We start from the raw sequence: 19202 nt of genomic DNA, 5'->3' as shown, positions 1-19202 counted from the left end.
GGCAAATGCCCAGTCACACGCTTGGCTGCGTGTGGTGTAGAGGAGGAGCTCAGTGCCATCCAGAAGTACCACCACTGCTGAGACCACGTGGCACTGAGCTGCTCCCATGAACAGCCACCCCAGCCCATCATTCTCTTATGTGGGAAAGTGGTCAGCAACCTCAACATCATGAGGCAGAGTTTGGGAGGTCTTGGTAGAATGCACAAGAATGAGTAACTGCGGCATTTCAGCAATGAACCCAGTGGTCAGGACCGGCGCAGATGCCCCTATTGTTCTCAACAGACGTGAGAACAAACGAAGATACCAAAGGTTGTCACAACAGACTGCCTTTTATTTATTTATTAACAAAACCAAAGAACCCCACACACATTTTGTGGATGTCAACTTTTTGCCCTCAGATTTTAATTGCATTGTGAACACATGTATTTTAAGATTTAGACACATTCTGGAGAGCACCACGGTAGACTGGAACAAATCCAAGAAATGAACATGAGATATCTGACTTCAGATGCCTACAACGACCAAGGGGCATCTGTAAATCCCGTTCTGTGATGTCCAGGGACCAAGGTGAACGTGCCAATAGCAGCCCATACAGCACACAAGGAAGTGGTTAAAGCAAAGCCACGACCCACACACCCTGTTACCTCTGGTGGATGAATGGCTTTTAAAAAGTACATCCACAGGAAAAACAAAACTCTCTCCAAGATATTACTCCACAGGTATCTTATCTTTCCCACAGCAGGCTAGTCAAACTATTTTAAGATGTATGTGAGTGGACCTTGAAGTCCATCCTGGCCAGTGATACATCTGTGAGCTTCCTCCTCCTCGCTGAGAAGGATTGTGCTACAGAGGCCCGAGGTGGCCACCAGCGTCCCTCAGAAACGAACATACCATTTCCAGTGAAGAGGGTGAGTATGATGGGCACAGTGTTGCTCTGAGGATGGCTCAGCCTGTACGTGGCCCATGTCGTGCCTTTAGGACTACAGGAGCTGGACCCCAAAAAGCACAGCCCAAATAAAACTGCAAGGATCTGCACACATGGAAACCACCTGCCTCACACAGGAGCAAAAAAATGGAGAGAGGCACAGGTTCAAAAGTAGCAGGTCATGTATTCAGCATGCCAGCACCACCAGGAAGGGTCAGAAGTATCAAAAGGCTGCAAATGCATCAAGGGTTTCTTCAGATCGATGCTCTTCTTTCTCCTTTATGAAAGGGGTGTCCAGGGTGGTTAAGGGTTCCAGGGTTGGGAAACCTTTTTTCTGCCAAGCGCCATCTGAATATTTATAGTATCATTCATGGGTCACACAAAATTAACAACTTAAAAATTAGCCTGCTATACAGATTTACTGAATTTTGAGTTCTGTCTGCACTTGCTTTGGCAGAGCCAAACCAAATGATTTCATGGTTCTTATACGGCCTGCAGGCTGGATGTTTCCTACCCCTGGGAAAACTCCCGGGCTGATAAGGGTTGAGACAGTATCCTTCTAAAGACAAATCAGTGCACATTTTATGAGACAGAAAAATGTCATACAACTAATACTGTCATTTTTTTGGTTAGAACACTGTATCCCATACGTAATGCAAACCAGACTTCTGATTTATTCCACCCCAAAGTGGACATGAAGTAGGAACTGTGTTCATCCCAAGTCTGTGCTTTGATGACTCCCCACATTTTGAAATGTGCTAATGGCAGAGCCCTGGGTCTAGCTGAGAGTCAGCTCATCATGCTATGGACTGCATTCTCTCTCCCAGTATCCGTAAGTTATGGTGTTGACACAAGAGTATGTTGAATAATTGGAGTCTGTGCCTGGCAAGTGTCCAAGATGGCCATGCTCAGTAGGCTTCCCCTGACATCACTCTCCAGGGCCTGAAGTCTTCTTCCCAAGACAGCCTTGGGCTGCAAGGGGCCTTTACCCAAAGCTCCTACAACCTGTGCTGACAGCAGGGTCCTGGAAACTGCTTGTGCCACCTGGGGCTTCTTAAAAACACTACGGTGAGCACAAGCAGAGAGGCTGCCCACTGTTCACTTCCCAAACCCCACTTGTTTCTTTCCCTCAAGCATCCCTGCCTCATCTTTCTGACACAAGAGACCTGACCACCTCTGTTAATTTGGAAGATACTCCCCTGGGTAGAGGGGAGCTGCAAGCTCATGGGGGTCAAAGGGGCTTTGCACTAACAACCACCTACACCTGCAGACACAAACACCAAGAAACATGCAGACACCACACAGGTCTGGAAGTGGAAAATCCATATTGCACATGGGTGAGGGAACACGGTCACAAAACGCAGGTAGGGTTTCTGTCAGTCATGCTCTGACTCAAAGGTCTTTGTGAGGAAAGGGACCATGAAGGTGTTTGCTGCTTTTCATTCCAGGATTCACAGCTGGTCTGTGTCAGGCACTAAGCAGTCTGCGGCTTTTGGTCCAACTGGCATTTTAGTTGTCTTTTTGTACCTTTTCATCCCTCTGTGCACAGCCAAGTTCAAATGCTGGAAACCGTGATGTCTCTGGCACCAGGATGTCAGAGAGGAAGTGAACAGCACCAGCCATGCCTGCAACATAGAGTGTGGACAGCTCGTGAGTGGGCACAAGGGCAGTGTGTTTCAGTTTCTTCCTTTCTGGAGAATGTGAACATGTGGGGAAGGAGTCAGTGGCGAATCACCTGCACAGTACCCAGCTGGCATAGTACCAGTGCTCTCTGCTTGTATAAGAGGCTTCAAGACATTTGTGGGAAATAGGATTAAGACATTTAAGTTTATTTCAGTGTATACGTTTTTGAAATTCTTGCATGTGAGGGAGGGGTCTTCAAGAAGTTCACAGAAAATGAATACTATGAAAAGTGTATGCCATGCTGAGATGACCTGTTTCCCCAAGTGGGTGAAGGACAGCAGATCCAGAGGACTGGGCTCTTCCTAGAGGAGACTGCCCCACCATCAGTGACCACACAGGACTCAGCATGACATCGCTTGGTCCTTCTGACAGAACCTGTTTGGTTCCTACTGTGGTGAGACAGGGCAGAGAGTTGACCTGTTAACTCCATGACCTTTAGCCAGTTCTCCATTGAAAGACTCTAGCCCACTACTGTAAACCTGAATTTACAAAGCTGAATGAACTTGGGTTTCGATTGTTAAATCTGCTGCAGATACACTGCATTTTTATGACATCAGAAAGGACTAAATGTTTTATCTGAGAAGTATTTTTTCTATGATTTCTCTGAATAAAAAGAACATATTCCACAAAAGACCTAACAAATGCTCTGTATCCTGTTCATATGATCATAAGATTTTAGGGGCCGGCGCTGTGGCACAGTAGGTTAATCCTCCACGTGCAGTGCCGGCATCCCATATGGGCACCGGTTCTAGTCCCGGCTGCTCCTCTTCCAATCCAGCTCTCTGCTGTGGCCTAGGAGAGCAGTAGAAGATGGCCCAAGTCCTTGGGCCCCTGAACCCACGTGGGAGACCCGGAAGAAGCTCCTGGCTCCTGGCTTTGGACTGGCAAAGCTCTGGTCGTTGCAGCCATTTGGGGAGTGAACCAATGGGTGGAAGACCTTTCTCTCTCTCCCTCTCACTGTCTGTAACTCTACCTCTCAAATAAATAAAAAAATATAAAAATTTTTTTAAATATTACACATATCAGGAATAAAACAGGACATGTCACTAAATACAGTTCAGACACCAGAAGGGTAGCAGAGGAATACAACACCAGCTTTAACACACAAGAATTGGACCTCATAGAAGAAATGGACAGTTTCTCAAAAGCTGCAGAAAGAATTCTCCAGGCCTAGCAGGTTTTACTGGAGAATTCAGACATCTGAATTGGATTAACAGTTCTTTCACCAGTGACACCAACTGGTGTGCCAGGCAACAAGAGGACAGAGCACTTTTCAGGTATCTGATTTTCAGGATCCGATTCAGATCCAAATCAAATAGGGACAGCACAAACTTCATGACTACAGATGCAGAAATCTTTAACAAATATTAGCAAAAGCAATTCTGCAACATTTAAAGATGAGGTAAGTGTGGAGATACAAGACTGGCTTAACTGGAAATCAACCAATGTCATCTACAATATTAATGGGCTAAAAACAGAAAAATCGCAAGATCTCATCAGCAAGAGAGTAACCATTTCATTAAATTCAACACTCACCTGTTGATTTTTTTTAAAATCAAGTATTTACTCATTTAAGGTGTGGCTCTAAATAATCAAAAATTCTAATCAGTTTATTCCAATGTCAGTTAACCTTTGCTTTTGAATTCTGTGGCTGATGCTGTACATTTTGTCACACACAAATACAAAACATCAGGGGCCTCTCTGGAGGGCTCCACCCAGCTTTCCTGAACCACATCCTCTCTACTGTACCAGCACCAGGGTCTGTGAATGGCCTCAGTGCTTTGACAGACTGCTGCTCTTTCTATAACTTCCTTCAATATTTGCTTGGTTCTTTCTAATTAGTAGTATTTCTAACCATTAATATTCCTACATGCTATTATTCATATTTCTTTATATGATTTACATAGTAAGTATACTTAACTATTCAAGCTTCCTGTTATGGTAATCACTGTTAATATGTGACATATGTAACATCCACAAAAGGCATGAGCTGCCTGCCTGCAAACTTCACCAAAGACCTAAAATGACCTGGCAAACATCCTCAGGAGCGAAAAACAGTAAAGTGAAGCAAGACTAGAGCTCATGCTCATCCACGGAGATGGTTCCACCCGAACGCCTAAACCCAGTGTTGTGCTCCCTCCTACCTTCAAAGAGGGAGTAGGGTCTGTCAGGAATGCGGCACCCATGTGCTCCGTAGTCCAGACACCACTCTGCAAACTAAACAGACATTTCTTTTTAGGAATGAGGTTTTCACCGAAGGACACAGCCACCCTTCTCAGCAGGACATGGCCAAGGCACTACCTCGCCCTGCTTCCTCCCATAAGGTGGCACTCACTACACAAAGCACTGGGAAGCCAGAAGCAGAACATTTTGACCCTGGTGTCTACCTCCTGCCCTTAAGTGAGAATTCTCTTCCATCCCCAGTAAATACCCTCTGGTTCCTGCAGCACCTGCAAACCAGCTGAGAAATCCCCAGTACTAACCAAATGGTGACGCCCAGCCCACACTCTCACCGCATGGTGCTGTCTCCAGTTAGAAAACCCTTGATCTGCAGCTCTCAGCTGTTTCCTGGGAGTCCCTTGGGCCCTAGAGGTTCCAGAATTATCTAATAAACTATCCTTTGGTGCACAAACCACAATGGCATTTGTATGCCAGGGGTCTTCAGTGATGAACACAGTGAGTAGCAAATCCAGTACTTGTGAAGCAAAACTGACTGCTTTCTACCCTGCCAATCTGTTCACCCTTGGAGCTGCTTCAGACCACACTTAGCTTTCTGAGCCAGGCAACAGGGACATACATGGACACCTCCACCTCTCCACATAAAAACAATGCCCTAAACTCTGTGGGTTCCACCTAGAAGATCTTTTTATCAGCATCAACGATGCCTTGGTTTTGTAACTTGGCATTTCTTGCATCAAGAGTTGAGCCACAGTGAAGCCCAGGCCTCCTGCCCACCACTGCCATCTAACTGCCCCCTGGCACACCTCTGGTTCAGTATTCATGTATCCCTGGGATGCATGATTATGAAGCGACTCCTCTGTCTCAAGCAGGACCCAGGGGGAGGACTCACAGGGTGGCTGTGACTACCTGTCTGACCTTAGCACTTACCACTCCCCTGCATGAACCCTGTCGTGCTCCTGTTTCCTGCCTCTGTGGCAGGAACATACGCCAACTCGCCAGGGCATTCCTGGCCCCCATCTCAGACCACATAAATTCCCAATATTTACTTAATCACCTACATATAATCAAGGCTGATGAAGCCTTCCGCTCTGGCTGCTCCCACCTCTGCCTCTTGGGCTGCACATCAGTTTTTCACCATCCTGTAGTATCTCGTCCTCCTTAACTCTCACTGTCCTTCAGGGCTTGGCCTAGATGCCATATCCTGACTCCCACTCTATGAGTACAGGTGCTGCTGCTGCTGCATAGCATGTGGCTGTCGTGTTCCATGTGTGCTCTGAGTATGTGGGTGCCATGTTGCTTGGGCTGGGGAAAAGCCTCATGACACAGATGGCCCCACTTGGAATGCACCGGCCCTGTGCTGCCACCCACCAACTCTCACCCATAAACCCTACTTTCCTTCTCTGTGTGTGGGAGGGCAGTTGCAATCTGTGAAGTGCATGTAGGAACAAAGCCCTACACGTGCCCTGTGTCCCTTTCGCCACACATGGAAGAAGGTTCTAGTTGGTGCTGCCTTCTGTATCAGGAATGGGCAGTGACCCACAGAAATAAGGTCATGGAGCTTACAGTACTGTATAAACATTAAAAATACACAGTGAAAGACTAGGTGATCCTCCCATGGGGAAGATCTCAAAAGCCTCTGAAATTTCAGTTAAGTGAATATCTGAAAGGCAGGGATTTATTGTGCAATTTCAGGGAGAAGAGCTCTGCTACTGAGGGAGACAGCAAGAGCAGGTTGACAAGAAACAGCAGGGACTGTTCCTTAGGGCCCAATGTGGCTGCTGTGGAGTGGGCTAGGCTGGGCTGAGGCCTGCAGGGCTCTGAACCTGGGAGGGGGTGGGTCTGATCTGAAGTACATTGGGACCTCACTCAGGATTCCATACAGGGACAACTCAGATGACTGCATAGCATCTCAGGTTAACTCCTCCTGCCATCCTCAAGATGGGTTTTATTATTCCACTTTTACAAAACAGGGAACCAAGCTCTTAAAAAGAAATGTGTCCACATCATAAAGCAACACCAGGTATAGCCAATAAGCTGAACCCTACTAAGGCAGGGTCTCCCAGTAGACAGTAACCTTGACCCTAACCAGGCAGTCTGACTCCAGGTACAGACACTCCCCTAACCACATAGTGCAACTCCAGGCACAGACTGTACTGGTACCCCTAACTATAACCAGGCAGTCTGGCCCCAAAACTCATGTTCTTCAGAAATCATTTTTACCACTCTATCACCACTTTACAGATACAGATGCTGTGGCCCTGAGGCCAGGGACAAGACTGTGAAGCAGGAACCTCAAACCCACAAAATTGGGAGAAATAGGTTCACAGAAGGAAGAGGGCTTGTATTCCTCGACTGTGCCATGTCCTAGGGTGTCTAGATGTTGTCTGGGTAAAGCTGCCCTTACCTTGCAGGCCCGGTAGAGGTACTTTTTGTCCTGCGTGAGGCGGTAGAGGGACAGGAAGCAGTAGCCATTTCCAGCAGTCCCGTGGCAGATCCCATAGCCCTTCCGGAGCAAGCCCCGCTGCCAGATCACATCACTGCAGTCCATGGCCTCCTTCAAGTACTTCTCCTCCTTAAAGACCTGGGCAATGAGAAGACTCAGCACAGCACTTTCCCTTTCTGGTGGAAAATTGTACTACACCAGGGAAATGGAAATGGCTCTGGGGATAAAAAATAAAACCTTGTAGCAGTAGCAGACAGCACCTTACGACTGCAACTGGCCAGTATATGCCTCCTACCCTCTTCCTCACTGTAGAGCAAATGTAATTAAAAACAAACAAAAAAAAAAAGATTTATTGGGGCTGGTGTTGTGGCGTAGCAGGTAAAGCTGCTGCCTGTCATGCTGGTATTCCATATGGGTGCCAGTTCAAGACAGAGCTGCTCCACTTCTGGTCCAGTTCTCTGCTAACAGGCTGGGAAAAACAATGGGAATGTTTGGGACCTTGCAGCCATGTGGAAGACCCAGAAGAAGCTCCTGGTTCCTGGCTTCAGCCTGGCCCAGCTCTGGCCCTTGCTGCTACTTGGAGAGTGAACCACCGGATGGAAGATCTTTCTCTTTCTCTTTCTCTCTGTAATTCTTTCAAATAAATAAATACATCTTTTAAAAAAAAAAGTTTATTTATTTGAAAAGCAAGAGTTAGAGCGAGGAGAGACAGGTATCTTCCACCTGCTGCTTCACTTCCTAAATGGCCACAACATCCAGATATGGACCAGGCCAAAGCCAGGAACCAGGAACTCTGTTCTGGTCTTCCTCGTGGGTGGCAGGGACCCAACATCCAGGCCAACATCTGCTGCCTCCCAGGTCCATTAGCAGGATGCTAGATGGGAGTGGAGTAGCCATGTCTTACATTAGCACTCTGCCCTGTGCAAAAGTAATTCTAAAATCCACTTTGGACAATGAAAACCCTGCCACACTCTTTGGCAAGACGTTTGGTCACAAATAAACCATTCAGTGTTGCAGAGGGCATACCTGCTGCAGCTCTAAGCTGCTCCAGTGGAAGACAACCCGTGGACTGAGGATTCCACGATGTCCTGTTGCTAGGACAAGACAACCCCATCTCCTGCGCTGACCCACACACTGATAGGACCCTGAGCACCACGCCCTACCAAGGCTGTGGTATCTGTCAGAATCCACCACAAGGAAGCTGTACAAAACTTTCTGCCATCCAGAGCACACCTGCCTGGATGGAGGCAAATGATAGATGGGAGGGGATTTTCTCACCTTCTCAGATGCCTTTTAGGTTTTCTTTCTCCTCACACTCACTTACTGTTTCCCTGTCCTTTCCTGGGTAGTCATTTCCATCTGCTTAACCCCTTCCATCCTATCACGAGTGAGCTTGGACAAGGAACCAGATGTGTGAACTGGAGCTGTGGTCACTGAGCAGCTCTGAGCCCTCATCTGAGAAGGGTTCTGTTCAGTGTCTATGCAGGCAGAGGTAACGGGTCAGATGTTCTTGGAGCTGGGCTGCCAAACAGAAACAAAACTCCTTTCTTTTCTTTTTCTTTAAAGTTCTGATTTACTTGAAAGACAGATAAAGAGATCTCCCCACAACAGCCAGGTCTGGGCCAGGCTGAAGCCAGGAACTCCATCTAGGTCTCTCACTTGGGGACTGAGACCCAAGGACATCAACCATCATCTGCTGCCTCCTAGGTACGTTAGCAGGAAGCTGGATCAGAAGTAAACAGAATCATACTGGATAGAACAGAACTGTACCAGACAGAACAGAATAATACCAAACAGAAGCTGGGATCTCGGGGGGTGGGTGTGAGCACTGAAAATAAGAAACATATTTGTAAATATCAAAGTGCCTTATATATCTTTATTTCTTTAAAATACTCAGGATTATTTAAAGAAGAAATGATAATGTGCCACTGGAGGTAATAGTTATAGTAACACATTTTACAGTCAAATGGGAGGAATACAATCATAAGCTGATGTGAGGTGGCTGATGTGAGAAGTCAGGGAAGGATACGCAGGCCCTACAGCAACCAGTAAAAAAGAGCTATAGAGTCAACAGAGAAATGAAAATCAAATTCTGAAAAATACCCACCTGAACTCTCCTCCCACTCTGAGAAAAAGCAGGAAAGGAAAAAATGAGGGGGATGGGGAACAGGTTATAACTGAAGAAACCACATGAAAATATGGCAAAGCTAAATCTAACCGTATCAGTAAACACACATGAACTTAAACATTCCAATGGCAAAGCTGAGAATTCTAAAATGTATGAAACTAAAGTCCCCACTTTGAAGAGACACATTTTAAGTATAAAGCTCAGAAAAGTTGAAAGCAAAAAGAGGGTAAAGATACGTCATGTAAACCATAATGATAAAATGCTGGATTGGCTGTAATTTATTTTTTAAATTTGTTTATTTGAAATGCAAAGCATCAGAGAGAGAGGGAGGGAGACAGAGACGCAGATCTTCCATCTGTTTGTTCACTCCTCAAATGGCTTCAATGGCTGGGACAGGGCTACACTGAAGCCCAGGACCAGGAACTATCCGAGTCTTCCACATGGGAGGGAGGGATCCAAGCGCTTTGGCCATCATTCACAGCCTTCCCAGGTGTATTAACAGGAAGCTGGATTGGAAGTGGAAGAGATGAGACTTGAACAAGCTCTCTCACAAGGGATGCTGGTGTCATAAGCAGTGACTTGATCCGCTGTACTGCAATGGCCCCTATGCAAAAGTAATTCTAAAGTCTACTTTGAAAAATGAAAAAGTTTCCAAAGTAGACTTCAATACAAAAACATTGTCTTGACTATCTTGAGACTATCCCCTGAGACAAGAGACATTTCATAATGACAAAAGAACCAATTAATTAGGAAGATATAATCATAAAAGTTCACAGAAAAATTGAATTAAAAGATTTTATTTTGGTGCAAAAAATGTTTAGAATCCCATGTTTTGTTATAATAGTCATTCCCCAAAATGCTCTGACGTACGCTGGTTTAAAAATATGCCTGGTAACAGAGCCTCAAAGTGCAGGAACCAAAAGCCAATAAAATCGAAGAGAAGAAATAAATAAGCCACACTAACATATGGGAGATTATAATAGGAGACCAAATGTAGAAGGTCAGAGAGCGGGGGTCAGCAGACTACAAGCCATCCGGCATGATTCTGTCAACAAAACTTCTTGGGAACAGGGCCAAGGCCACTCTGCCCAACACTGACTTGGATCCTCACAGCAGGAACTGTGCAAACCACAGTCCCAGAGAGTGCTGAGCCCGTCAAACAGCATGAGAGCAACTCCTCCAACCACCCTACTTGACACATTCACAGAACACAGAGGTGCACTTGGCACACTCACCCTGACACAGGCTGGAACACACAATGAGTCTACTCAGACCCTGAATGACTCAAATCACACAGGGCTTGTTCTCTGACAACAATGGACTAAAAACCAGCAATCAATAAAAATATCTAGAAAACTCAAACACTTGGAAAATACACAACACACTTATCCCATGGGTCAAAAGAAAATCTTAAGGATAATTTAAAAATACATGAGCAGCAGTTTCTAAGTCTTAACCCCCCCAAAAATGAGAACATATGTTCACAGAAAGACCCAGACAAGAATGTTTTAACAACTTACTCATAATGGAAACTGATAAACTGTGGTATACTTATATAAGTGATGCTTAAAATTAGGACATTACAAAATCTTGAGAAAGATGGAAATAAAGTTTGCAAAGACCTCTTTAAGTAATTCTGATACACACCCAGAGAAAGACATCCCAATGTTTCAAATCAGTTATATGCAAAATTGGAGCATCATTTACATGAAAACATTCTGACTTAAGCACTGGCTGCTGCTCCTCCGAGAGAGGGAGCATTCCGAGGGTAGTCTTCAGAGTGAAGAGAAAGGGACCTGAAGGACAGGCTGCTATTCGCCCATCTGGTACAGAATCCATGAACTGCCAAGTATCACTGTGGTAAGACCTGCATGTGGTTTTCTCAGGCATCATGTTGACCTCTGTAAACAATCTCCTTTAAGCAGTGTGGCCATTTGTATACATTCAGTACCTGAACCCACAAAAATTGCCAAGGCTCTAGAGCTCCAAATGTGAGATGAGAAGGTAGAATTTGCTACCATTACCTGTTATTTACTGTCAGATAATCAAGAGCTGACTGCAGGTTTTCATCAAAACTGCTTCCACCTATGGGGTCTGAAAATGTAATTTGGTAGAAAATCACTCACAATTAACAAAATCCCCAAGGCAACACAGAACAAGACCATCTAAAGTACACTTTCATTTACAGAAGCATGTTTCCTAGTTAAATATCAAAACAGGATTAGCATCTATAGGGACAGAAAGAAAATTTTATGAATCTAGAGTCAACTGTTTTATTTGTGAAACACATCAATTTTTTTTCAAATACTCGGAAACTATGCCATCATAATCACAGCTGAAGAACTGGACTTTATATGCCAGCATGGGAAACTGATCACACATAAAACTTAAAACACTTCCTGCCTAGTTTTAAGAGACAGCATCAATGAACACAGGCCCTCCTAACTTAAGCCACGGTGACTGGAAAGAAAATACAGCCTAAAGGTTCCCCAGGGCTGCCCCTGCCCCTGCCTTGGTCAAATGCAAATGCCACTGTCCATTCAGTGACAGCTGTGCAGAAGGCAGGAAGGCTTAGTCTAAATTTATTTTCTGAAATTCACACTATGAAGACACACTATCAGTCTGACTATAAACCTGTATTTTATGTGCTTTCTTAAATCACCACTGCTGCCTTCCTGCCCTGGAAGGCTATGACATTCCTCTCTTACCTCATGTTAATGCAGAGAACAAAACTAAGTTTGAGTGACTATATATGGGATCTTGACCTCCTCTGCTCTGTGCTTTCCACATGACACTTCCGTTTTGTAATCAGCAGGGCAGGGAGAGGTGTCCAGAGGGTGTTCTGAAGCTGGTCCAGGCCATGGAAGGCCCATGGGTAGAAGGGCACTGTGATGCTGGCTCCACTCCCCACATACCCAGCCGTGGTGTAAAGAGCAGGGGCTCTATTAGCAGAGTCAACTGGAATGAAACCGCCCAGGAGGAAAGCGCCCCTAGGAAGTCATGGCACAGGTGTGGAAGGCAGTGGGAAAGTACCCCCAACAGCCGAGATGGTCAGGCCAGGAGCACCCCAGCTGCAACAAGCTGAGCCTCTTTAATGTAAAATGGAGTCTGGCCAATAGAGGCTCCCCTTCCTGTGTGGAAGATCCAGGGGTCTCTGTGTTGTCACCTTTCTGCTTGTTGGACACTGGTAATGATGATACAAGGATTGCTCTATCTAACACCCTAGGAATGGGAGAACTGTGTCTCGAGTTAAAAATTAAATTCTTCTGGTTAAAAGTAGTTCATTTCATTTCTCTTGCAAATACCATAACTTATTTTCTTGAAGGCTCATATCTTTTATCTTATTTAAGTATTATTGGTATCTGCTGAGGAATAAACAATTCTGGGGCCTAAGTCAGGAGACATTATTTTCTATAATTTTTCTAATGAATTTATTGTAGTTAGTCATAATGGGAAAATAGAACTGATTCAGGTTCCATCCTTTTGTTATTTTCATGAAAGAAAAAGGAATTCTGTTCTATTAGTTCCATATATTTCTCCAAAATAAAGAGATTGCTAAAATCCTGGGCTGAACACAGCAATGACTGTAGGTGTGTTGTGTACTTTCACCCAGCATCACCCATTACACATAAAGACACATTAAATGGAAAATAAAACTGCCCCAGAAGCATTCTGTTTTTACTTACATATAAATATTGGTTCAGAAAAGAAACCAACAGCATTCTTAACACTGCACTCAAATACACCTAGAACCTACCAGAATTGGTAAGTGAAGGCCTTGTTTTCCTGTAATACCCTGGACATTTAAAACTGTGAGTATACTCCAATCCTAATTTCAGAGTAATTCTAAAACTCAAATTTAAAAGGTCCTCAGAATAATCCATCAATAAAGGCTTATTGGAGCAAGGAAATGATGATGTGAACATAAGCCACCTGGATAACAGTGTCCGCTGGATAGTATCATCACTCCCTAGGAGGAGCATCACCATCCATCCGTCACCAAGGCTTTCTTACACCTGAACATAAGCTTGTTAAACACATTTACACACACACACACACACACACACATATAGTACTAACTGTGGTGTGTTGATGAACAGTGAAATAAAGAAACTTTATACGTATTTTGTTAAAAATTAATTCTAAAAGACTTTTAACGTACAAAATCAGATGATCTCACCACAGTTAAACTGAAAACCTGGCAATAAAAACTAGGTCTGAGAAAAACTGAAGGACTGACCTTGTATGCCTGCATCAGCATGTGCACAACTCCTGGGGCTCCATGGCACCAGTGCACCAGCCGATCTGTCTCATTGCTCAAGGACGATGGGTAGTTCCCTGATCGGAATTTTTTGTGGCGCACATAATCAATACTAGGCTTCACCATTTCCATTAAGGTTTCTTGGTCCACCTTTGCTGCTGGCTGTAAACAAAAATGAATCACTTGTTTTTTCTGAAGCTTGTTTTTTAAAAACTATTATGTCACAACTAATAAAATAAAGCATCAGTTACCTGGAACCAAGCACAAATAAATGAGAATCACAATGATCTGGTTATTTAAGACCTAAGCAGACAATGTCTGGTTTCAACTCTTTTTGAAATCTCCTAAAATGAATCAGTGATGTAACACATTGAACACACATAGTTTTTGACAAATCAGGACCACTGCCCTGCAGTGCAGGAGCAGAGAGAGCAGGGAAGGTGACAAAACTGGATCTTGAATGAACCATGGTTCCACTTGGTATAAGTACTACTCTTTGGTTTCCTCTCTATGTCTCATCTCCTGAAAAGCCACATACCCATTTCTCCCACATCTAATGGCTGGCTTTGTCATTCCAGGGATATCACCTCACCCGTGTTTGCATCTGTGTGAAAGGCACTCCAGCACTGCACACTCACACCTTCACCCAATCACCTGTGTGCCATAACAGCTACTAACAAGTGCTCATTAAATGCTGCCTAACAGACTGCATTACCAACCTTGTGCTAACATTTTACTATTGCGACTAAGACCAAAAACACAATTGAGATAATTCTGAGGCATTTAACACAAAAATATTCAGTCTCAATCCACTGCACAGGTTCCATGAAAAACAGTGGTGACAATTAAATGGCAAGGTAAAACAATTACATGTCTCATAGGACAAATCAGGAAGCCCAATCTGCATTACTGCAGAGCTGAGGCTTGAGTCAGTCTTCACTTGGGTGGCAAATGCCCATAAACTACACTTAGTACCTAAGCTGAGATACGGCTTTAAAATGTATAGTATTCTTGGAGCCAGTGCTGTGGCATAATGGGTAAAGTTGCTGCCTACAGTGCCAGCATCCCATATGGACGCCGGTTCGAGTCCCGGCTGCTCCACTTCCAATCCAGCTCTCTGCTATGGTCTGGGAAAGCAGCAGCAGATGGCCTAAGTCCTTGGGCCCCTGCACCCGGGTGGGAGACCTGGAAGAAGCTCCTGGCTCTTGGCTTTGGATCAGCACAGCTCTGTCCATTGCAGCCATCTAGGGAGTGAACCAGCAGATGGAAGACCTCTCTTTTTCTCTCTGCCTCTCTGTAACTCCTCCATTCAAATGAATAAATAAATCTTTAAAAAAAATTTATAGTATCCTATTAAAGCCAAAGAAAATCCAGATGCTTTCCTGAATAAACAAAAACATCATTTTAAAAAAATATTTACTTACTAATTTTGAAAGGCAGAGCTGGAGAGACAGAGACAGAAACAGAGGTATCTATCTTCTATCTGCTAATTTACTACCTAAATGGCTGCAATGGCCAGGACTGGGTTAGGTAAAGCCGGGAGATTCATCTGGATCTCCCATGTGGATGCAGGGGCCCAAGCACCTTCTGCTTTCCCAGGCCATTAGCAGGGAGCCAAACTGAAGTGGAGCATCTGGGACACAAACTGGTGCCCATGTGGGATCCTGTGTAACTAGGCTGACTTTGGCCTAGTCTAGCCCCCGCTGCTGTGGCCATTTGGGGGGTGAACCAGCAGATGAAGATCTGTTTCTCCTTCTAACTCTGTGCTTCAAATAAATACATAAATCTTAAAAAAATAAAATAAAGGTTATGGTCAATGCATATTATGAAAAGCTATGCATAGATATAAATTTTTTCTGCATGAAAACAAATTACCTTTAAATTCCATTTCCCTTGAGCCTTTTCAAATGCCCTCACATCATCTGTATGACAGTAATCTCTGAAGCACCATTCAGCCTTCCAGGCTCCAGTTCCGCCTCCCCTCCCACTGTCAGAGGTGCTGAGCATGACTGGCTATGGCAAGAGGGTAGTCTCACCACAGGCTGCCATTTGTTGAAGCTCCTCCAAGTCCCCTCTAAGCCTGACTTTCTGAATCCTAAGAGCCAGTTCAGTTCTTCCAGCAGGAGTTAAATAGAGAGACAGTCATTCCTAGGTGCTGGGTGATATCCTGAGAGGTGAACTTGTTCTTGGAAGATGTTCATGCCCCACAGAAGGCAGAGAAAGGAAGAGTTTGTTCCTCTCTGCTGCCAGCTTGAGCTGGGACATCCATGTCCTCCTGCCGTAGGACTGGGACTGAGCTGGGACATCCCTATTCTCCTGTCCTGGGGCGGGAACTACACCATGGGCTCCCCACATTCTCAGGTCTTTGGACCTAGATGAGATGGGCAATTCCAGCTTTCCTGTGTCTCCAAGTGTGGATGGCAAGTGATGGGAATTATTGACATGTATATCGCATGAGCCTATTCCTATAAGTCTCCTTTGTGTGTGTGTTTTTGTATAACACATGTGCATATACATGAGGGGACTTAAAAGTCTGTGGAAAATTCAATGAAAAGAGAAGTGTTCTTTGGTGGGAGCAAAACTGAATTCTATGTTTAGTTTCTTTCTGAATACAGATTTCTATAAACATTTTGACAACACGCATGCACATGCATGCACACACGGATGTCTTGTGTATTTTTTAAGATTTATGAAGTATGAAAGGCAGAGTTACAGAGAAACACAGGCAGAGGCAGAGAAAGAGATCTTCCACCTCTGGTTCACCCCGCAAAACGGCCGCAATGGCCAGAGCTGGGATGGTTTGCAGTCAGGAGCTTCTTCTGGGTCTCCTATGCAGGTGGCAGAGGCCCAAGCACTTGGACCATCTTCTACTGCTCTCCATAGCACAGAGCTGAATCAGAAGTGGAGCAGCCATATGGGACGCCGGCACTGCAGATGATGGCTTTACCGGCTATACCACAGCACTAGTCCCCACACACATACAGTAATACATGTATGTGTGTATCTATCTCCTGTAGTGGTCTTGTTTCTCTGGAGAACACTGACACACAGAATCTACTCATTACTAAGAATGACTGTACTATTTTTAAATGAGACATGGAATTCTGGTTATTTTGGAAACAAATGTACCCCTGCAGTTTGTATGCAGGAACAAAACAGGCCTTACTTTCTGCAACAGTGACAGAGAACCTGACACCAGAACAGGGAGTATCAGTCTTGGGCAGCTGTGATTCCCCTATTTCAATTCATTGAATAATGGCACAATGTAGTAGGTTCCAAAAAAAAAAAAAAAAAGGAGAGGGGGAGGTTTAATGTAAAAATTTTTTAAAAGAAAACATGGCCTTTTCAATCAGAAACATTGACATGGCTTGAACAGGATTTTGCTCCCAAACTGATGCAGACATTTGATTCTTAAGGTCATAAACTGATTATATAGCACTAAGAGGGTGGACTTTTTCTTTTTTAAAGATTTATTTATCTATTTGAAAGTCAGAATTACACACACATACACACACACACACACAGAGGCAGAGAGAGAAAGAAAGGTCTTCCATCTGCTAACTCACCCTCCAGTTGGCTGCAACAGCTGGAGTTGCACTGATCTGAAGCTAGGAGCTTCCTCCTTGTCTTCCTACGTGGGTGCAGGGGCCCAATTACTTGGGCCATCTTTCACTGCTCTCCCAGGCGATAGCAGAGAACTGGATCGGAAGTGGAGCAGCCAGGACTTGAACCGGTGCCCATATGGGACACCAGCACTGCAGTAGTGGCTCTATCGGCTACCCTACATCACTGGCCCGAGGGTGGATATTTGATTTAATTATGGCTTTTGGGAGGTTGGCCCTCCCAAAAGCAGTGGGAGCTGCCCCAAGGGGAGGTTCTCCTGAGAAGGTTGGTTGCCAGGCCCAGCCACTTTCTGCACTCATACCACCACAACCTGAGCCTCCCTAGCTTCTCTCAGTCACTTTGGGTGCTGATACAAGGCTGACTGCTGCAGCTATTGTGAACTCTAAACCATGTTCTTTGACTTTCTAGCCTTGTGGTTTTACAAAATACCAATACTGAAAAAAGGCAAAAAGGAAGGAGGTTGTAGATACTGCAGGGAAGGCAACCCCATGCCATGTAGCAGTATTTGGCATGGGGCCTCTGAGTGCCTGGCAGAGTCATCAGTACCCCATGTAACAGGTGTCAGGGATGCCTGAGACAAGATCCCGATCCTAGCTATAACCTCACTAGAAACAGGCAAGTTGGGGCATCCTGTGACACAACCTCTGCCACCTCAGGCTTCTCTGTGCTCCCTGAAGTCCCCTTAGAACAGCTCCTGCTTCAATCAGCAGGAAGACAAGGACAAACAAGTGTGGGTGGCAGACAGTTGAGCTGACAAAAAACTGTGTAAAGGCTGTTCTCTCAGGAACTCAGAGTCTACATGTCCATGATTCAAAGTCCAGTTCTTATTTCAATTCAGCCTGCCTGGTTTGCACTAAGTTTCATTTCCATTTTTCATATTTGATCTAATTTATTATTAGGTGGTTACTACATGAGGTGTTTTCACAAAGTTTATGCAAAATGTATATTACCAAAAAAACTATACATGGATTTCAAAATTTTTGTATCAAAATAATTACCTTTAAAAATTTCATTTATTTATTTGAGAGGTGGAAAGAGAGAGACAGACAGACAAGAGTGTTCCCATCTGCTGGTTCACTTTCCAAGTGCACATACTGACTACTGGCTGATAGCAGCTGGGTGCTAGGAACTCCATCTATGTCACTCATATGCATGGTAGGGACCCAAGTATTGGAGTCATCATCTGTCACCTCCCAGTCTGTGCATTAGCAGGAAGCTGGAGTCAAGCTAAAGCCAAGAATGAAATACAGGTACTCTGATGTGGGATTCAAGCATCTTAACTGTGGGGCCCAATGCCCACTCTACACCTACCTTTTAATTCCATTTTCCACAAAGTTTCCACAAAAGTGTCCTCATACTAGGATCTCACGATCTTCCCACTAACCTGCATCAACATGTAGTAGATTCCAGCCATGCCATGGGCTGCTCCAAGGTACTGCTTCCTGTGCCACTGATACAACAGGGGACAGCGCTCAGCTTTTCTTTCTTCCCTTGACAAAGCCTTACCTGACTCGATGATGGCATCAACTACCTACAGAGACAATGAGAAAGCATCAATCTAAAACATTACCTGCACTCTGCTCCAGTTTAATTAACACTAACAGCATTCCCAAATATAGAGACAGATCTAGAGAAAGAGCATGGAGGAGAGAGATTAGTTCATCTTTCAGCAATTAGCAGCTATAAATTATTCACAAATGCAGGCAGACAGAAATCAGAAAACAGGGTCAGAGTTCAGGAAAGCTGGGAGACCTGGCTTCACTGTAGCAAGGCGAAGAAAGTGAGGGTCTACTGTGGCATGAGGATTCTCGGTGGACTAGAGAACATCACCTCTGCTGTGACCACATGCCATGCGTGTATTCTGGTACACACCCCTCTCACCATCCAGTAGCAGACTGAGTGTTCCAGCAGGACACCGCATTCCCAGCTCAGAAGGCAGAACGCAGTTAGTGGGTGA

The 19202-nt window shown here is 44.8% G+C and overlaps 1 protein-coding gene across 6 annotated transcripts in view; it reads right to left on the bottom strand.

Annotated features, from left to right (window-relative positions):
• Nucleotides 1-310: 310 nt before the first annotated feature.
• LANCL2 (LanC like glutathione S-transferase 2) overlaps nt 311-19202 on the bottom strand; it is a 34389-nt gene continuing 15497 nt past the window's right edge. For 3 of the 6 annotated variants that reach the window (XM_008261840.5, XM_089316002.1, XM_089316003.1), the window contains exons 5-9: nt 18630-18776; nt 13601-13783; nt 7194-7370; nt 4753-4825; nt 311-2550 (exon numbers count right to left, since the gene is read on the bottom strand). In XM_008261840.5, the coding sequence (XP_008260062.1) occupies nt 2435-2550; nt 4753-4825; nt 7194-7370; nt 13601-13783; nt 18630-18776 (696 nt within the window). In that variant the 3' untranslated portion in view covers nt 311-2434. Of the gene's footprint in view, nt 2551-4752; nt 4826-7193; nt 7371-9031; nt 9867-11384; nt 11455-13600; nt 13784-18629; nt 18777-19202 lie in introns of those variants that run through there. The other 3 variants (XR_016222938.1, XR_016222937.1, XM_017344348.4) reach the window with 3 other exon arrangements.

The sequence above is a fragment of the Oryctolagus cuniculus genome, chromosome 16, assembly GCF_051225735.1.
Source record: "Oryctolagus cuniculus isolate XC-2025 breed Fujian yellow rabbit chromosome 16, ASM5122573v1, whole genome shotgun sequence".
NCBI lineage: Eukaryota > Metazoa > Chordata > Mammalia > Lagomorpha > Leporidae > Oryctolagus > Oryctolagus cuniculus.
The sequence above is the reverse complement of the archived record's forward strand: the minus strand, read 5'-3'. Positions and strand labels throughout refer to the sequence as shown.